This window comes from Cylas formicarius, unplaced genomic scaffold, assembly GCF_029955315.1.
Source record: "Cylas formicarius isolate icCylForm1 unplaced genomic scaffold, icCylForm1.1 PGA_scaffold_6__28_contigs__length_40554024, whole genome shotgun sequence".
Taxonomy (NCBI): Eukaryota; Metazoa; Arthropoda; class Insecta; order Coleoptera; family Brentidae; genus Cylas; species Cylas formicarius.
The window spans coordinates 20,178,482-20,200,666 of record NW_026844347.1 but is presented as its reverse complement, the minus strand read 5'-3'; the positions used below and the strand labels follow the sequence as shown (position 1 = coordinate 20,200,666).

The following is a 22,185-nucleotide window of genomic DNA, read 5'->3' as shown; positions in this document are numbered from 1 at the left end:
CGGTGAATCATAGCAAGCTAAATTTCTATGGTTTTTCATCTAATTCGTATGAGCTGATTACATTTTGTCTTTCAAATCGATATCAAAAAATATACTGTGAGGGCAGAAGTTCCGAGCAAATAGAAATTTTCTCTGGGGTTTGATTTTGGTTCCGATATTGTTTTTGAATTAAATTTTTTATATTTTAAAATCTTTCAATTTTTTCAAGGTTCAGGAATATACGGACGATACCCACTTTTATTGTTGTTTTGATTTTGATAATACCGCGGATGCAGAGGATTTTATGAACCATGATCTGACTATGATTAGTGAACTTTCTAGCGCTCAACCCATTAAAATATTGTTTAATGATATTTAGAAATAAAAATAGATTTAAGCTTCTAAAACAAAATATTGATGTAATGTTAGTTAACTTAACTTTTCATTATTGATTCAGCAAGGAGCTTAGGAGATATCATAAATAGTGATATTCGGTTTCATGTCAATTAAAAAAAAAATCAAAAGCCATACATGTTATTAATTTTTTTTATTGTAACAAGCATATTTTAAATTTTAAAATAAAGAAACAATTATGTGAGTCACTTGTTATTTCACATCTGAACTACTATGGTGAGTCCAGATGCCGTATTCAGAGGTTGCAAAATGCTTGTGTACGTTATATTATGGGTCTCCGAAAATATTTCCATGTATCTGTTGCATTATTGGCTTAAAATTGAACAAAGAAGAGCTCTACATTTCAACACATTCACCATGAAAATTCTACATAATCTCTATTCGTCGACTTTGCTAAAAGATGGACTTATTCCTAGAAGCATCCTGTAGAAACGACATCAGAGTGTCATGTTTCAGAGATCCCTTACAAGAATTCACTAATTTAATTTAAATGCATTTAAAAATGTTTTAAAAATGTTAGTTCTATATTGTGGTTCAGTAAAGTAGCTATTGAAAGCTGGAATACTATTGTGCCACTATTGAGCTCTATGGTTAGCTTCGCTTGTTGTAAAATGCTGTTAATGGACATATTGTTTCTTTTTTTTAATAAAGGCCAGTTATTATTATTATTATTATTATTATTATTATTATTATTATTATTATTATTATTACTAAATATCAATAACCACTATGAAAGACCACCCATTTTAATATCCAAAATTTAGTATTGAGCGTGAGCATGCATGTTAGCTAGTAGCTCTCGTGAATTAATGAGAAAAACTCAAGTTTAAAATTTATCAAGGTGCCGCCATCTAGATGCAAAGTTCCAAACCAGTCGAAAACGGAAAGCTTCACACAACGCGAGTGCTAGACGGAAATAAAGTAACAGTATGCACATTCGCCGAAAGGAGCCACTACAATCGCTGTTGTAACATTATATAATTAAAAATTAAAATAAACGACGACACAATATTGTGTATAAAAAATAACTTTATTAATTAGTAATCATCTGTACAGTTCTTATTTTTTGGTAACGTAAGTCTCTCTGGATCGAGATTGTTTATTGCCAAAATTTCGTAAATTTTCACTCGTAAATCAGCTTCGATTTCCTTTTTGCGGGCCCAGATCCAGAGCAAATCTGAAAAGTGGAACTAACCTTGATATATATCATTTAAAATATAACTAAATTTTCAAACACGTAACTTGTTAGCACTTAATTTGATTGATGACACGAATATAGCTATTTCTTACAACATTGTCTTCATTTTGTGCTGCGCGCTTCAAAACTTTCGAAGATTAACACACTTTACTTACAATATTATCGACTTAAGCGTGCTAATCGCATTTTTATTAGCTTTAATAATATTACAGAACGTAAAAGAATTTATTCAGAGACAATGGCTTCATTTAATGGAATTGAAACTTTAAATTGGGACATTCGATAATCCCGATGATAATTGCATTTGTTACCTTTATAGCTTTCGATTAATTTAAATTAGATACACGAACTGAATTCATTAAGAACAACGATTAAGGGCCGATTTATCAATACAGCGGGTGTTTATCTAAACATGTTTATCTCAAAGCCAGTTACCACGGGGTTAACCATTATGTTGGCCAAGTTTAATTTTTTGCCTTTGTAAAGTGATTATAACTTATTGGTACTATTTCTTGATGGGAAGAAAATCGACAAAAGTAAAATGATGATGAAATCTAACGAAAAGTTGTTAATAAGTAAATATTTTCTTTCTAAACACCGATATCCACACACTTAAGTCGTTTTCCCAGAACATTTAACGAGATCTAAGCATATTTTGGAAAAATATTGCTTGCCGCATCCAAACGAGATTTTAAATCTCGCGCATGCTCAACTTTTTTTTTTAGTTGCTTCATAAGTTCTTATATTATCAGCCACCAGCCTCTAGTACCTGTACGGTTTTATTTTTAAAAAGCGTTTTTAAAATTATCAATCTCAAGGCAATAAATCTGGTAGTTGTAGTGGAATTCATGTCTTAATTTCAGCAAACAAGCCAGATTTATTTTGGTTTATTTAAACAGTACAGTGTTACTCGGTGCATCTGAGAGCTACATATTACAAAATGCAGAGGAAATCATGGTACCAAATAACTGTTGGCAAACCCATCCGACGGGCCGTAACATGCAACAATGTCGGTAATGGTCTACTAGTAACAGAAAAACCAGAAGGGTTAGTTTTGGCTAGTTTGACTTCATCTATGCCTCTGTTAGGCACCTCGGCTAATATAATGTAATAAGCCAACTATGATTGTGCCAAAATCCTGTTAAGTTAAAAATACGTTCCACAACTCTTAGAATTAAATGAAAACAGACATTTCACATGCATTTCCATACCGATGCATGCATTCTCTATTTCTTTATTTCACTAAAATTTAACTTGGAAAATCCCAATTCTGATTGAAATTTACTGACAAATCGAATCGCAAGTTAATTCCGTATTAATTTGCATTGAAAAGCAGCTCCTTAAAAGTTTATTGCTTACCTATATGAAAAATATGAAAATTACTGCATGAATACAAGATAGCATATCTTCGGTAATCGGTCCTTACAATCTGATAATATCCTGCTCCAGGTAAGTAACGATTTACAATTCGCGGAAGCCTGCTGCTAACTTTGTATAAAAGAATGCTTGGATCCTTTTTGGTCGAGGTCGCTATACCCTCGCTTATCGAGAATATTCCCGACCTAAAATTCACAAGAACCAAAGTGAACTAATAATGATATTATGTAGGACATACAATGAATAAAAATAATTCGAATAAAGAAGCTCTTTTTAAAAATGAAATGTTGAAACCTTCAAACTTTTCCATTAATGTGTTGTAAATAACTGCAAGTGAACTTACATCCGGCTCCTTGAATAAACGTCTACTTCTAACTGGCCTCTTTCGTTTAGTTCGAGATCAACTCTAACACAGCTCGATATGAGTTCCATCAAATAAAATGAGCGTTCAATTTCATACCAGTGACCTGTAAACTAAAGACATTCATCCATAATAATTCTGTAATACCAAATTGAATTGAAAGCAATTCTCGTATTTTAACTTAGCACTTTATAGCAGTAACAAAGTCAAATAGGAATATGTATGTAACGCTAACATGTAACAATACATGTAACAGGCATGCTACATAGAATTCTGCTATTTTTTAAACTTGGTTTATTGTTCTTGGCACTCTATTAGTACTTATTTTTTAATGAGATATTCGATATCGAGGCTATGAATTGAATTGATGTGATTGACGATGAGTTGGAATTCCTATTATGACCAACTATGCGTTGTGATAAATGGGAATAAAAAGCAATATTTTATCTTCAAATTCAAAAAGAAACTTTTGATACCGTTCAAGACAACAAAATCACTCTTTTTTTTCGGATATGAAAATGTGGTTGAAAATCTTATTTCTTACACAATTAAAAGGTCTTTTACAGACAAAAAACACCGTGAAATAAAAAATGGAGATTGTATCATCTTAACAACATTTTATTATTTTGTATAAATTTTATTAGGACCATTCATTCAGCATTCTCTCGGTTTTGAAGTGGTATTCGCAGCTGAAGAAACAACCTTCAGAAGACATACACGTCTGGAGTTGCGGAAAAATCACACAATTTTCAGTGTACTCACAGTACAGAGGCTAAACAAGTCCTAATATTATATAAGTTTTGCAGGCTTCGGAAAAAGTTGTGAGGTTTCCTAGGGTCAATTTGCTAGATTTTAGGAAGTCCTATATCTTCTTATCAATCTACTTACTTCCTTGAATTGTTTTTATAATTTTCCATTAATTAAAAAATGCTTTTAACTGATTTTCCCGAGCAATTAAAGTTTGTTCTCCAAAAATTCAGAGCAACAAATATATTTGTTTCTCAATATTTCAAGTGTGCAATTTTATCGAAATTTACATTTTTACTTATAATTTAATATTTCATAAATTATATAAAATTGATCCAAACTTTATAGTCATTGTGTCATTTTTATAAATATTCATATTAAATAATTCTTTTTTATTAAGTGCAATAAACGAGATTTTTTTTATTTCGTAATTTGAAAAATTGGAGTTACAGAATTTCCAAATTTTTCGTACGAAGAGGACACTGGATTACTCTCATTGTAGAGAAAAATACGTCGAGAGTTAACGTTATTTTAACTTTTGTAACAGAAAAGTGTTGAAATTAGATTTGAGTGAATTGCAGTTGCACCTGATCCAAACGAATGGTTTACAACTTAGTAACGACCAACTTAAAACTTTGTAGGCTGTCAGATTCCTCAAAAATTGAAATCTCATGATATTATCAGGTTTTACATAACCAATCAGGCATAATTAAAATTGATAACAATGTTTTCTTCGATTTACATTGAATGGCTCTAAATGTCATTTATTCCTGCATACCGTGCCCTATTTTCGCATTCCCGTAAAAATGTTGATGTTTATCTGGTGCAAAGGTTAAAGAAATGTGCAGAAAGTACCAATATTTTAATCCCTATAATTTTGCATCGAAAGGTTGTAACACCTAAGCTAAAACAATATATTTAAATATTTCTATATTTAAAACAACATGAAATTTGAATGTTCTATTTTTAAGCTGATTTAAGAAACATATGAGTGGATTGGTTTTTGAAATCAAATTCACTCGAAATATTAATGTGCAGAGCAAAGCGCACCTACTTTTCAAATGCAGGAAATTATTTTTTTTAATTTAACACCATTAAAAGTTTAGATTTGAGACTTTAATTTCAACTTACGGCGGTGATGTTAAAAAGGTCCATATATCCAATTTTTGGGCAAGGTCCCAAACCGTAGGAAGATACGCATTTTGCGTAAAACCAACACAACACCACCACAACAATCGAACCTCCCTGTCGATAGACCATTTTACGAGTAGAACTGGCGCATATTTTTAACGCTTTAATGGTATTCAACCTTTTGACACAACATCACTGTTTTAATTTCGTTAGGCTAAACCGATACATTTTGTTTTCCACTGCGTTTTATAAACCTCGAAAAATGAAGTATCAAGTATAGGTTGAATGTTTAACCCATACCGCTGGCTAGACTGTCGAATGGTTGTGAATAATCCAAAAAGTTACTTTTTGCATAATTTGGCAATGTTGATTGGGGATCTTTTATTATATAATTTCCAGTATCAATTTGCAAAGTTTATTTTGTTACTAACTTTCGATTTTTTGTATTATGATGTTGACATTTCCAAATTTAAGATAAAACGAAACGAAAAAATTTCAAAGTTAAATTATTTTTCGTGGGACGTTTATATGAATGGTTTGCGGTTTGGTGCAGCTGCCCAGGAACCAACTCCTGTCCGAAGCCCCGTAAGTACTTGTGTATTAAAAATTATTGGAAAATTTCTATAAAGTAGTTCACACAGATTACCGTAAAACCTTATAAAATCTCAAAAATCCCATTATACCCACTATCTCAATAAGGGCAACGAGATAAGTAAGAGAAAATTTTGGAAATTATTTTTGAGTTACTGAAAATGCCATCAGATCAGATGGCAACTTCATTTTTAAAATTCGATTTCTGTAAAATTTTCTTTAAAACTAACCAAAACTAACCATACTTAGAGTAAGAGTATTTTAAAGCTTAATTATTTTTTTTTAATACTGTTTGCTCTACCTCATTCGTTAAACAGGGTTTTTGATATTATTTTCTGACATAATCGCAAAAGAAATGATTTTCTTAATAAAGATAAGTGAAATAGATGATTCTGCATCATTACATTACAAAATTGTAATCAAAATTAGATTTATCTTTATTACTTATTTTACAATATTTTCAGAGCATAAAATTATTCAATAGCTGACATATTACTACGTTTTCATATCCTTACCGCTTTTAATTATTTAGTAAGCAATATCTAACACATTTAACGAGTAGTATATGTAGAGATCGCCTTTGAGATACAAAAAGGTGCAAGGTGCAGTTTAGTATGTAGCTACATGCGTGGAAGATAATTCCCTTCTGTATAATACTGCCAGAGCTGTCTGAGGTTTATCAACTTTCTGGTATGGCTCTTATATTATCTAACAACTTTATTACTAACCAGTTAATTTGATTGTAACACAGAAGGTTCTTTAGCTTCTAAACATTTGCAATATTGAAATTCAATCATCATAGTAATTGTCACATTCAACATAAGTAATAAAATACGTGGCACAAGAACTGCGTTGTTTTTTTTCACATGTAATGCCATGCAAGTTCGATATAATAACAGGTTGTCCCGTGAGGTAGACTACTTTATCATCTTACATGCTAATCCGGCAAGCTAGGAAATAAATGTCACTTGTAGGTTTTAAGCTTTGCTCGTGTTGCTCAAGAACGTATAAGGTTTGACCGACTTTTAACGCGTTAGTATAAATCATGGCGACATTTTCAAGTATTAGCATTCACAGTGTACACACCTGAGGACAACCCACTCCTTATTGTCAATTGATTTATAAAGCATTTGAGAGGACAGTTGCAAACATATCCGTATTAGTGTAAATATTGTGGGTAGTGATATCGATTTCATATACGGCCATTTGTTCAGTAATGAAATATCTTGCCTGGATAAAACTTTAGCCCGATATATGCATTATATTTTTTATATATTTGCTTCCATTCAAGGAAATGAAAATCATGAAAATCTACAGGAAATTCCATATTCGCTGGCCCCTGAGAACCATCTAACTTTTTTATGAGAAATTAACAACACAATTTTCTTTTTTGAATTTTCATAACTTTGCAAGTTGTACCATGTATTTACAAAATCTCTGATATTAAAAAGATAAAAGCTTTTGATAGCTATTGTCATATAAAATTCAATATCATGCATACACATCATTTTTATATTTGCATTGTATATTAGCCGTCACATATATCGTATAAAATTTTAGTGAAAAACAAAAACAGTTATGTTGAGGTTCTACTTTAAAACCAGTGGCCTAAAAAATCTATCATCTCCAATTCAGTAAAACCCAAGTTTAAAGGTTCTCAACAGGCGGAGAAAATGAAAGTCATTACGAATCTTACTGACTTCGCAGCAATGCAGGAGGATGTTTTGGTATGGAGTGACAACTTGGGTGGTAACGAACTACAATGGCTAGACTTCACCTATTAATGTAGGCCGATAATATTTCAAGAAATTCAGAAACGTATCTGCAGAGGATTCAACGGAACCAGCAAAATTTTAAAAATGGTCTATGAGACAAATGTTATAGCATAAAATTTTCACTTGATAATGTAAAAATTTATCCCAACCATTGAATAGAAGGGGACAGACAACAAAAGAGATGTTGGTGTCAAAAATCACTAAATTTTGGGCATGATGTTAACCTTAATCTTAACATACAAATACCTAATCGCCGACTGTCTCTTGCATCAAATAGTCCTTTTGCTTTGACCATAAAAATTTATAACAAATTGCCTATAAAACTGAAGGAGATAATTAGTAAAACAAAATTCAAATGCACTCTAAAAACAAATTGCTACCCCTCGCCTATCACGATATTAAGGATTTTCTTTCTTGTAATACCGTTTAATACGTATTTCGTTGTTTGTTATTGTCTTTATATTTATTATTTATCTAACATTATATATTATTATTATCATTAATTAATTATACTAACACAATTTTATATTATTTATATTTGTATTACACTGACAATATCCAACACTCAAGTCTTATGGAAATAAAGTATCTTTATCTTCATTCTTTAAACTGCTAGTCTCATTAGTCGAATTAACAAACCTGTCATCCATTCCTGCACCTCACAAACTATAGTAGATGGGCTATTTAGAAATCTTCTGAATTCCTCCTGCATCGGTTGTCGTCAGAAGTTAACAAGATGATTCGTGAAACGTCAGGAAATTCTTTATCAATAACCGACGTAGGACCAATCCAGAAGATTTATAAATTGTATTGAAGTGCCTTCTGAAAGTTTCTTTGAAAAATTATACTAGATTAAATTATTTATACCTTATAACTATATCTGTACAGTTTTTAAAAGTGTTATCCGTATGTTATTTAAAAAAGTAAGTAACGGCATCGCCAACGATAAATAAAAAAAATAATATGGAAAATGGAAATAATTATGGAAGTTAAAAACTAAAAAACGAATTTGCTTTTCTCCGCAGGTAGTGTAACTCTTTGGCGCTTAACTCTTTTCTAATTCTCCTAATACATTTAGTTTTAACGGTGTGACTATGTTATTGAGATGTTATCGACCATTGACTTTCGATCACTTCAATTAGGCTTCGTCGCGTTTTCCGAGTTGTTATTTTTGCCATAATCCCTTACATATGAAATAGTTTTGTTTAAGTTTAACTGTGGTACAGTTGTACTGTCCGACTGAGGTACAGCATCTAAAATTGTCTGCTTTAATTCTTTCCCTCATAATAGTCCCATCATAAGAATTACTTTTAATATTTTAAAACTTAGAACTTCCTTAAAATTACATGGAATGATGTAAACATTCCAATACCATCAACTGCAAGAAGCCTTCTCCACAAGATTCTTAAATTCTCTCACGTACAGGCTCAGGTCTAAACGCCGAACTCCGAAGTATTTCTTATACATTTTATTGAAGCTCGTTATGGTATATCTCAAACGTGGGATGGGTATGTAATTGAAATATAAATTATTGTTATCTGCCATTTTTACATCTTCTATTAACGCTAATCAGCTGAATCATTCATGTCATTTAACGTACCGCTCCGATAGTTACGAATTCTACGCTTTAATTAGGCGGAACTTGCCATTACAATTTCCTTTATCCCGTAACAATTGAACGCATATTGTTACAACATGAAGATGTGATCGTGGATTCAGCGGAATTATTACTATTCCTCAAAAGGCACGTGGAATGGATAACTGCCTAGAAAATGTTTAATAAATGAGTGACTGAAGTAGTTTATAGACTTGTCGCATAAGTACTAAACTTTTTCTACGACTATTATTTTCTGATTTTCTGGAAACCACGACGAATACATCCACTGAGTCACTTGAGAGCCAGAATGAACCAACGTCAAACTACTAAAAACTACTAAAAAATACTTTTAATTTGTTCAATCTTAAATCCCCTGCTGTATTTGTAACCATTCAAACCCGATTTCAGCACAAACTAATTTGTCTTAAGCCAAATCAGATTATAAGAAACGAGAAAAGACGCAAATACTAACCAAAATTGAGAAAATTAAATCCATGTCCCTCTTGTCCCTCTTTTTTTTAGTTGTGGGTTGGCTTTTCTTCATAAAACACACTTGGTCCATTATTTTTTTACTTACCTTCCCTAATACAACATAGGCATTCTATAAAATTTCCAAATATTCCATAAAATGCCCTATATAACAGTATACTTTCCCACTATCCCAATTATGTACTAACCAGACATGCATGGCTTCATTAAACACTGTCGCGGGTCAGTGCGTGTCCTGTACTTTAGTCACGGCTTGACAGCAACCGAGTGTTTTCACTAGTTTTAATTCACTTTGACTTTTGTCAGTTTTGGGAGTCGCATCATATATCAGTGAATGTATTCATGTTGTTATGCAAAAATATTCCCGAAAACTAATGGTCGCAGATAAAGTATGGCACGCTATAAGCTTCTTCAGACAATAAAAACTAATTTCGCTGGGTTCCGTTCGTGCCTTAACAAACTCGTTTATAAGCGTTAATAATCGAGTTTCTGAAGTAGTCAGGATTAGGAAGAAGTAAGTACTTAACTTTTTCTACCGTCACTAGTTTTTGGATACATTGTTTTAAATAAGCACCAATACATTCACTGGGTTGCAAAACCACCAGAACGGACACATGGGAAGATACCATCAGTGTTTTAAGTATCTACCAACAACATTCAATCTCTCCCAACCTGCGGTGCCAGAAAATTGATTAATTGATTAATAATAAATTGATTGAATGAAATCGTTACTTATTTTACAGAGCCGCTAGGTTTTATATACAGAATGCTTTAATCTTATACATTGTAGGTAGCATATAAATTAAAAAATGTGTCGTTTCAAGAAAAACGTTAGAGTTCATGACGTTCGGTGGATAAATTCATTAATGCCTTTGTGCGGACACTCCGTATTAATTCTAAAAAAAATTAGGTAAAGTCTGTTCATAGATATAAGAAAGTGACTAACTGATACGAATTAAGGAGAGACCCGGGCAAGCTGTAAGAATGAAATATGGCCGAACAGGTCCGTACTTTGCTTAGAATTTAATTATTTGCAGTTTTGTTAGGAAAGATACTAAAGAATATTTATTTATTAATGTATGTATTTATGTTTAAATATAAAATAAAATTACAAATTATTTTTATTACCTACTTAAATTACTTAAAATTATTCACATAATATATCAGTATCACTATCGTTATCACCGCCTGTTCTATTACTTGTTCTATATTGTTTGCAATATGAATATACGATTGTTCTGCTTTTTCTATATGTTTAACAGAATTGGCCCAACTTTGTGGAGGGATGTTAAAAACTTCGGTTTCTATAAGTTTGAGGACATTGGAGTTAACACGGGGAAAAACATTGTTACGACGAATGGCAGATTTCAGTTGGTGCCAAACACGTCCAATGTGATTAAATATAAAGTGGTAAGGTGTAACTGTATGCCCTAGATTTTTTGCATAATTATCACAGACGTATTCCTTTTGTAAGTTCAAGCTTTGTAGAACCTCAATTAATTGCTTTTTGGTATAATCTTCCTGAAAATAAATGTCGTTATTATAAATGTAGTTTTGGATTGTTGGTTTTGTGTCACATGAGGAAGAGATTTTAGTCAACTGTCTGCTGTGATAACTTGCATTGTCCATTACAATTACGCTATTACCAACTTTGATACAAATCAGCGGTGGTGTCTTCATAGAAATCCAGAGAAGAATCTTTAACATTTTTCGCAGAGAGAGAAAGGTCATTTGGAATCCAACCATCTTTAGAGCCAGCATCCAAAATAGTTATTCTTGTACCTCTTTTTGGTGGCGCGTTTGTTTTACACTTATCAGTTGAGACAACCCTTTTCATAAGTGTCGAACCAGGTTTCATCCAATTAAATAATTGGCCTTTGTTGTTCTCTGTAAATCCTATTTTTTTCTAGATATTCCAGTCGCCATTTCCGAATTCTAAAAGATTAATTAATTAATTAATTAAGATATCTAATATAGGCACGCTTTGTTCCTATAACTGGTAAATTTTACGCCGTATTATATCTTTATTACTTTCATCTACACTCGAGAAAATATCAGCATCGCTTCTTTTTTTCCTCGCTGAAATGGGATTATTCACAATTTCTCATACCGTTGATGTTGGAATTTTCGTCAATGTGGCCGTTTCTGCTAAAGATGCTTGCTTGCTGGCGCCACGTGCAATGGGAGTCAAATAAACATTGTTTATAACTTCCTTAGTCCCAATAGAATAGTGTTTTCTACATTTGGGTGGGAGCTGGACTCGCATATATTTTGCATAATTCGCACACGATTCAACACACGCTGTATTACACACGAAATAAGAATGATTACTAATAAACTTAAACTAAGTAGTATACCAAACGAAAGAATATTAAACACAGGTAGGTATAAAATTATTTTCTATTACGGACTACAATTTTACCTGAATTTAAATTTCGAAACTTTAGGTAATAATCTTGTTGCATTGTATGTTAATAATCCCATTCAAAAGCAATTGGTCACTTTCTTATAGCTATGAACAGACCATACCAGTAAAGACCTATTCTCCAAAGTTCCCGGAAAGTACAAAGCCATGTAGATGAGAATACCCGAATCGAAATCGTGCAAGATTTGACCTTGACTAGATTATAACGCGCCGGCTGCAACAATGCAGTAGCTGTCCCGGGGGTCCCAGTTTGCGACAAAAAATTAATCGGTAGTTTTATCCTAATTACAGAATTACAAAGGTTAGTTTAAACTAAAATGTACTTTTCACTCTAATCAGCTCATTACCAATCGTAAATTCACCTATGTTGATTTATTGATTTAGTTACCTAGAGGACAAAGTTTTATTACTTGTTAGCAACAAATATTTTGTGACCTTCGCTGTTTTTTAACCACTGTGATTCTTCGAAACATTTACTTTGTTGAATAATTTCGAGGGATATAAATTTGAAAGTAACTAAAGGTGGCTTTGATCGATCATGCCACTTAAAAAATGAACTGCAAATTCGTCTCAATTGCCAGTGGTAGACCTAATTATCATTATGATTTTTGAATCTAAGAAAGGGCTAGTAACTGTACTTTTTACCATTAATAACAACATAATAGTATATAATAGCAATTTGGAGAAACGTCATTTTGGTGACGTAGTCAGTTCGATTTGGCACGAGCAGAGGGCGGGCAACTGAGCGAGTGCTTAATAAGCGAGTGACTTAAGAAGTTTCTCAACATGGGTAAGGAAACTGATGTTTCAAAGTGACACTTTCAGCACACTTCATCCATGCATAATTGGTTCATACATTTAAATTTATTTAAATTGTGAGCACTTACGCTGTACAAATGCACCTTGACCGCACAAAAATAGCTATATCCGGATATTTGTTTTGTTGTATTTGGACATTTTGCAGAGCGAGATGCGCTATAAGACGACGTGAGGTGTATTATTAATTAAGTGATGCGATATTTGGATTTTAAGAAGAAGCGGTGATCGCGGCGATCAGTTACTTGGTTTTACTATTTAGAGGCAGTCACGTTTAACATGGTGTCAAGAATAGACTCACGGGAACCAAGTTATTTTCAGTGATGAGTCATGTATTCATTTTTGTTGGTTCACAATGGTCGTCGACTCTACATGTATGGGATATGATAAGCGAAGACCGATTCGCTTGCCACATCTTATACTGGATGTACAAAATAGTTTGAATAAATTTGCTCCCAAAAATGTGACTTTAGTAACTTACATTTTTTAGTTTGTACTGTCTTAGATCAATTAAACCGATATTCAGACTACAAATTAGAAAATATCAAGATTTCTGTCGCTCTCTAATATCTAAGTTATCATTATGTCGGAATTGTAAGGTGTACTTTTGTCTCGAATCCCTGTTATTTAAAAAACCAGTTTAATGTTTCTTATCACTTGTCGAAATTGAAGAGTTTTTGACTGCAAATAGTAAAGTAAAAATGGAAAAAGCCATTAAATTGAATATCGAAACTCCTATTTATAAAAATAAGTTGCGAAAAGTTGAAATTCGTGTATTATTTACGGGTTAAGAACTAGGGATAATGTTAGATATAAATTGCGTCGAAAGACACAATATCATTATTTAAGCGTGGGTTGTAGTATATGACTGCAAAAGTTTTTAAAATGCATGTGTAGAAAAAAAAATGAAAATCTTGGTTTGCCCTCCTATAAGGCAAGACTTTCTGAATAACTATAACTATAACTATAACTATAATTATAATAATGTCTTAGGTTAAAATTGTGTGACTTTCTCCATGTATTTTAGTGTCTCGTATTTTTCTTTTAATGTGCCATATAGACTATTTTGTTAAAAATTTGCAAAATTACACGCTCGGTTAACAGCTATGTTAATCTTCGCCAAGTTGAAAAATAAAGACGTTAAGACTAAAATAACCTAACTTTCAATTTATCTCTAGAGTGACTGTCTGAAACGTTCTGTCTTCTAGTAAAATAATTTAACAACCTCTTTAGATATTAAACGTATAATGTTTTGAGCTGGGTTTTTATAAAAAATAAATATCTTTTTCGGGAGGACGAGAATCATCCCGTAACTGTTACCAATACAGGCATAGTTTTCATTTATTAATTTTCACAATGGTTACCACACAATATCAAAGAGGAATAATGACGCAATAAGTAATACCAACACGATGAGTTTATCTCAGTACCGCCATCCAACACACATTCGTGAGAGACGCATCACATTCGTCATCAATTAAGGCGGATTCTTCTCCGGTATATATTGTTATAAAACAACTTCCCAAAAAGGACCGGCGCATACTAATCGATTAAAAGTTCGATTCATATGTCCCCGCAATCGATCGACATCTGAATCGCAATGCACCTTCCGTTCTGGGGACGCGGATAAAAAAACCGGCAAACCCTCGCGCACCGCTACTGCACAAACGCAACGCATTGGTCCGCTCAGCGCTGCCGCCGCTCTATGGCGAAGTTTTAAAAAGGTAAACGCTCCTTCCCCGGCGTCGATCTTTCCGTAATTATCGTCGAGTGACTCTGGTCGTGAAAATAAAAAACGGTTCCACTACTCCATCTGCCTCGAAACTCGGTGGTTGCGAAAGAAAGTTTTAACGACTGAGCGTGTGAATTTGGCCGGAATAATGTGAATAAAGCGCAGGACGTTCTCGGGCGTTCATGTTTTTTTTTTTTATTAAAAATGTGACGATATAGTTTTTGGTGTTTTCAAGTCTCAGCGGAGGGCCCGGGCATTTGTTTAATGAACTTTGTAAGTATCCGTGTCCGTGATGATGTTATTAAAGTTGGATGGGTTTGCGCTTTGTGTTTGTGTAAATATTGAGGGATTGTGAAAAAATAGCCCTTGTGTGTTCAAGTTAAATATAAAGAGTACAAAAAATGCGAAAGATGTGCTTTCGTCTATTTCTTACATGGCCTTTGCGTTCCCACGTGCCTATCATTTATAATAAAGGAAATGTAATTCACGAAAATATGAAGCAATTATGAAAAAAAGAAAAAATGTGCGCAGTTTTTTTATTTATGTTTTTTTTTTATTTAAATTAAGCAATACAATTATTTGCCCTATTTTGTTTTCTTCATTATTTATCAATATTATACTTATAATTTATTGTATTTAAAGAAATTATTCTTTCATTCTAATTTAAATACAAACAGGATTTCTTGTTTGTTGACGTTTCGGAATTTACTTCATCCTCCGACTACAATACTGTACAAAATAAATCCAGTATATCAAAGTAAATAATGTGGTGACCCTTTCCTCTTTGAACATTATCGTATCTCAGAAAATATCGGAGGTATAGCGAAAATTTTTTCATATTTTAAATAAAATAGCTCTATCATAAAAGTATAGTGTTATTTTATTATTTATTATATTTATAGTACAATTACAGTGTAATGTTTTATAGCTTAGTCTTACCGTTTTTTACATAAAATATTTAATTTTATTGCAAACATTTTTAATTTGGAGGTTCTAATCTAACCTTGAAAATAACTATAAATTCTTTTGTTAGTTAGTTTTACTAATTGTCGTTCACATAATCAGGGAATGTCCAAATATAATATACAACCGCAATAAGGAAAGAAAACACCAATTTTCGAAGACTATTTGAATGAGGACCAGATTAAACACACTGACATGTTTATAAGATATTAACAAATTTCACAATATATAGAATATATTATGATTAAGCGGGGCATCTGTGTGCTTGCTACGCAGGCTGTCGGTAAAGGATTTCACCTCCAATTCCATAATAATAATAATAAGTTTTGAAAATATTGGCCATATAAAATCTCATTTTCGTATCTTCCAACGCTATGCTGGTACTCTGCAGTCAGTGAGACTGTAAATTGTGTTCGCTGCAGCTTTTATAACGTCATTTTTTTGGTTCAGTGGATATTATGATAACAAATAAAAAGAAAAGCTGTGTAAAATTTATTGTAGATCCGTCAAATTTTTATTATAACACGTTAATTTCTTGAAATATCAGTAGTTTATATTTGTAATTTTGGAAATTAAAACACATACACATACACATACAAACATATACTTAAATTAATTTCGAGAAAAATATGAAGAACTTTTGGATATGTCTGGAATTGATAAAAACCGATTTGCACTTTATTAAATTAAAAATGAACTTCTCAATTATTTCTTTGTTCTGCAATGACAGTTTCAACATGACCATATAGTACTTTTGTGATCAATCGATTTTTTGTGAGTCAGACAATATTTTCGAGATTTTAACAAAATTTCAGAAAATTCTTCAAAAATCAGTACAAAAACCTTATAAATTAAATTATCGAAAATGTTTACTTTTGGTGTAGGGCTTTCTCTTTTTTTTTGCACTGCAGACAAATACAAATTAATCTTTGCTACAATAATATACGTATAATATGAGCACCGCCACTTGGATTTCTATTTGCCATGGTGCGCGGAGCTTGCAAATAATACCTCAACGACAAAACCCCAACAACAAAGCAAAGTATCGGTTTACGATCTGGCGACTTTTAAAATGCTTTATACTCTAACATGGCAGATCTCAAATGGCACTGTATAAAGTGCAGCGTTTATCATATTAAAATTCTTGTGGTGACCTTCTTCACGGTCTCGCAGTCACGATGCAGACCGTGATTTGCCATTTTGTTTTCATCTAATCAACAAATTTTCCGCAAAACCATCTCAGAAAACGCGTTTGATCGAAGCTTCGGCCGCAATCGCAATAAAGTTAAAAGTAATAAATTATTGTCGAAAATAAAACAAAAATGCGTATGGCTACGGAAGTGTTCAACCCAAACGCACTTCGATCGCCATTAATATAATAGTGAGCATCTGCCGTTTGTCATTTACAACAAACTGGTTCTTTTACGGATCTGACAAATTATAGCTTTTAATCTGCTGCCTGATACCTTTAAATGTGAATGTAAATGCATAATAAGCCACCAATAAAACAGCTCTTGACTTTTATCCCGCTTCCCTTTTTTTAATATATTTAAGTGGAATTTAATGAAATTGTATTTCTTTATCTTAAAAACAAGCTCATTAAAATTTACGTGCCTTCGATCCCTTGCAGTGTCTTGAGATTCGGAATTAATATTTTTTAGAATTGCTTTAAATTTTACGGGTTCTCTCAAACCTAAATAAATTATTAATCCAAACGCGATTTATAGCGAGTGTGATAAAACCAATTTGAGGGACCTGACTTTTCCAAACCTCCTAGCTGTGCAATTAAGTGTATTTTTAAGAGAGCGTGCTGTGTTGAATATTAGTTCCTTTTGATAAAACAACTGATCAAGTATGATCATTTACAGCAAACCTCTGACAGATCCAAAGAAAAAGCAGCACTCAAAACGACAGTGGCCACAATTAACGCAATATTTGAGACCGTAATAGGAATAATTTATATAGATACATTAGTATATTGTTTATTTGTTGAACATGTACTAAATAAACTATATGCACATCTTTTTAATAATAATCTGTCCCCTATAAGCATGTTTCAAACTTAAAAGAGATGAATTCTTTAAATTATTTACTTAGAAAATCATTGATTGGCTTTATATTCCTACTTTATATTGTAGTAAATATTTTATCAGTTTGGCCTGATTGGGTAGACTCAAAAATTTAATAATAGAAAATGTTGTTGTTTGAATATTGGACTAACATTTTCGTTAGGTGTTATTATTCCCTAAAACATTCCAAATAAAATTAAGTATTTTCCAATATTGCTACAATATTAAGTTAATGTAAAAATTTAATTTCAATTATTTTCTACTACCGGACTACACTTTTACGAATGCAATTTGACCAACATTGCAGATAACTACTTGAAAACCCAGTTTTTTGGATTGATAGTAGGTTTTTTTTTTCATTTTTCAAACAGATTCCAGTCAAAATCGGTTCATCCGACACATTTCGAAGATAAAACCGCATCAAAACTGCAGATATCAGCTCAAACTATCATTTTTTGATACAAACAGTTCCATATTCATGTCAATATCTTTCAAATGCTAGTCAGAAATTGGCGTCTTTAAGCATTACCTATAAAATGTATCAGGCTAGACATGCAAAAAAAAACGCTTGTAGGGTTTTTCTTCATTATTAAAACCTCATCTTCCATCCAATTGATTTTGAGTTTTTGATAATTAATTTTTTTGCTAACTGTGTGAAGCATTTGGTTCTGCTGGCACAGAAACAAATTCTCAGTCACCTCTTCAGAATGTATAAAATGAAGCATCATCGACCTGTTGATTCTAGCCATAGAAAAAAACGACTCACTTGCATTCTTCATATAATATTCTTTTCTCTTCATTTGCCGACGCAAAAATTACAATCGTAAAGTAACATTGTTGTATCGTTCTGGTTTGGCACGTAATTATACCGCACGCCATTATTGGCAAGCGAGATTTGAGTCGAGTTACAGTGGTAATATTCCGTGGGAAAAATAAATATTGAACCGCTTACTTGAACCTGTTAACCGCAGACTCAAAAAGTGCACTTTGCACACGGTCTGTTAGGCAAGAATTTATGTAATAAAATCCGAGGAAGTATCTAAATACGATTGCCATGGAGTCAAAGCGTCCAAAAAATTCTACAGTAATTTTTAAAATAGTCCGAACTATAAAGAATCTACTTAACGTTGTATTATGTATTATGTTAATGTAAAATTCCCTTTTTTATTTTGTCTTTCTCCCGAATTAGTAGAATGGAAGTGAGGCGCGTTAGTAAATTATCGAAAATGTAGATTTTGAAAGTAATTGTAAAGTTTATTGTAATGTTTTCATGACTTCCTAACATCAACGTTACAAACTAGCATTACAAATTATGTGCTATTCTATTGATTAATATTGCATCTAGATCACAAACAATCTGTATGTGCAAAAATCTAGCTAGCATTACGTTAATTGCAGAATTTTCTATAATTAAAAATAAATGTGATTATTATACAACCTGGACGTACTAACAGAAAGAGAAGGAAACATGAAAAGAAAAAGAAAGGGAACTAAAAAAATATGAATCGAGGATCAAATGCGTTAGGGATAGTTTATATATAGCATAGGTTAATAATATTTAAAAAAAAACGATTACCGAGCTCAACAAAAATCCGTCATATATACCAAAAACGTTTTTCGTCAAACCTATCTTTTTTTGACACAGTGGCAGTATCGTTGAAACCGGTAGGTAGCCAATAGCTTTTTAAAAACTTAGCGTAACCACTTTCATATTTAATTTAAGTAGTTTAAATATCTCGGATTGCTTGCCGCAAATATGTGTTTAAATCTTAAAATACCACTGTAGCTTAGTCTGAGGCGAAACATTTTCAGGTGAGATTCCATCATTTAATGCCTTAATCTTTCTAACCATCCCTATGTACATATATAACTTTCATTAATCAGTAAACCCCAGCTCCCCCGATCTTCGAGATGCAGAAAATGTGTAGGTTGTATCCTAAATAATTGTTATACGTGGTCCGGTTATAGATCAGGTTTAACAAATCATCGATATGTAGCTGAAGAATTGCTGCTTGCAAAAAAAGCAAATCTTCAGCTGTTGCTTTCTTTAGAATGCCTATGCTTTTATGCTATTGATCTATGGGTCCCGTCAGGAGGTCCAAAACTCCAAAACTAAGAGAAATTATTCTTTTTTGGAAAAATAAGTTTATTTAATTTTGCTGTCTGTATTAGTTATTGCATTGTCCCCAGATTTTGTTTCACGAACCGCGTCCCATTAGTTCATGTTTAAGAATTTTAGATGTGTTTCATGAGCGGCTATAAAATTGAGACGAAATTTCTTACCGTTAAAAAACAATTTGACCACTCTATCGTGTGGTCGAATTGCATGCGATCTTTGATTTGCAAACTTAGATTTATCTAAAAATTTTTGTAGCGCTTGCCGTAAGCAAATTTTAAGTCAAGTACCATATCAAAACCTGTTTATAGATATCTTAAATTATCTGGAAATATTATCAATACTTCCATTAATTACCCTTTTACTAGCTACTGCTCCTATTTTCTTGACACTTTCTTTTTTAAACTTTCTTATTTTTATCTTTTTTTTTTATTTCGATTATAATGCAATAACTAAACAATTCGATAAAATTGAAGCCGGTATAGCCGACGAAACGTTCCCAATTTTGCTCCAAGTTACGAAACGATTTTCACAATACATCGATAAACACAAATCCGATTGCGACGTTCGCTTAGCGATACTTTGCGCAACAGTTTAATACTTCTTCGATAGTGAAATATTTTGCTTGCCGGTGTCAATAACGCCGAAAGAAAACATTTACGGATTGAATTTGAAAAAACACATGGCTATAAACGAGGCACATATTAATTCCTATTTTAACATTTTCCAGCAACGATGGCAAGATGGATTCACATAATCCCCGTACTTATGTTTCTGCAGTCGACCCATTTGGAAAGTGAGGAATCTTGCCAGACGCATCTCAGCGTTTTGAAGTGGCCGCAGATCACCTGCACCAACGTCGACTCCGATTACTTTCAACATTTCGATCGGCCTTTGAACAGAACGCACTGGATACGATGCCTCAATTGCACGTTGAATGTAATCGACGAAAAAACGTTTCGATTCCCTCGAAACAATGTCAGCATTTTAGAATTACCGTATTCCGATATAAACAGCCTGAGAAAATTCGCGTTTAGTAACTTTTTCCTGTTAAAAGTGTTAAATTTGCGCGGTAACGCCATCGACTACCTAGAGCCCAAATGTTTCAGCAACTTGAAAAGACTGCTCCAATTGGATTTAAGTTCGAATTTTATCAATATACTGACGAATAATATATTTTCGGATTTGATGAACTTGGATATTTTAAACCTAAACAAAAATCAAATATTTTACATCCAACCTTATGCGTTTAGCGGACTGATAAACCTCAAATACCTGTACCTAAATAATAACGATTTGAAAAAGTTGGAGGACAAAATATTCGCACATTTGACGAACCTGAAAATTTTGTATATAGAACACAACAATATTTACGAAATCCACCAAAATGCCTTCCACAACATGCGAGGTTTGCAATATCTCTATTTAAACAATAACAGTATTAGCTTCTTAGTACAGTACAACTTTAGACCATTGACTAGTCTGATAGATTTACAATTAAGATTTAACCACTTAAGGGAAATTCAAGTGAGTTCCTTCAACGGGTTGAAGAACCTGAGATACTTATATTTAGGAAACAACGAATTATCCTCCGTCAAGCCTTACGGCTTCATCGGCTTGGATTCTTTGCAGGTTTTAGAACTGACACAAAACTATTTTGATCTGATAGATTTTACATTTTTTGATAAACTTGAAAAATTACACGTTCTGTGGTTAAGCAAAAACGTAATTGCGGAGTTTAGGCTGCCGTTAAAAGCGGAAGTTCAGACTTCCCTCAGAGTTATCGATCTCAGTTTCAATAACTTGACGAATTTAGATTTCCGTTTGATGTACGGAAAAATACCAAATATCAAGGAAATTTTTTTGGCCCACAACTCTTTTACCTGTGATTCTTTTATAAATATGTTTGACTATTTTACTGATAGGAATATCACTGTGTGTTTAACTTTCAATTGTAGCCTTAGCGATATAGATTCGCACGTAGATGATATTTGTGTTGTGGAAGAAGTACTTAATATGACGGAATCGTATAATATAACGGACTTTTCAATTAAATCTTCCTCGGCATCTGCTGGCTATATGTGTGATCCATTATTTACGTGTGTCTCTTCGGTTTTGCTTATATTTTGTTGGCGCGTTTGAATTTTAAATTTGTTTATAATTTATTTCTACCTCATTATTTATTAAAAATTGTTTTGTTGTTGTAATTAAAGATTATTTTAATACTTGGTTTGTATTTATTTGCCACAACCATTTCGAGAAATTCTCACCTATTCGATTTGCAAATGTGGTAAGGCGGGTAATAGTACAAAACTGATCGTAAGAGAGGATTTATGTGCTTTAATGGTGCTGCAGGAATGAAATATAAATAATGATAAACAGATTTCTTAAAATTACTTGTTACA

The 22,185-nt window shown here is 32.5% G+C and overlaps 2 protein-coding genes across 2 annotated transcripts; one reads left to right on the top strand and one right to left on the bottom strand.

The window, feature by feature from the left end:
- Positions 1 to 1,412: 1,412 nt before the first annotated feature.
- Positions 1,413 to 5,384, bottom strand: LOC132703904 (apolipoprotein D-like). The gene is made up of 4 exons (XM_060673428.1): positions 5,208 to 5,384; positions 3,312 to 3,442; positions 2,951 to 3,153; positions 1,413 to 1,570 (listed from the first exon to the last, which is right to left on the bottom strand). The coding sequence occupies exons 1-4, from the start codon at positions 5,334 to 5,336 to the stop codon at positions 1,431 to 1,433; spliced, it is 603 nt and encodes a 200-aa protein (XP_060529411.1). The 5' UTR covers positions 5,337 to 5,384; the 3' UTR covers positions 1,413 to 1,430.
- Positions 5,385 to 14,668: 9,284 nt separating this feature from the next.
- On the top strand, positions 14,669 to 21,946 carry LOC132703358 (SLIT and NTRK-like protein 2). The gene is made up of 2 exons (XM_060672568.1): positions 14,669 to 14,905; positions 20,511 to 21,946. Exon 2 carries the CDS (start codon positions 20,516 to 20,518, stop codon positions 21,920 to 21,922), a length of 1,407 nt encoding a protein of 468 aa, XP_060528551.1. The 5' UTR covers positions 14,669 to 14,905; positions 20,511 to 20,515; the 3' UTR covers positions 21,923 to 21,946.
- The last annotated feature ends 239 nt before the right edge of the window (positions 21,947 to 22,185 follow it).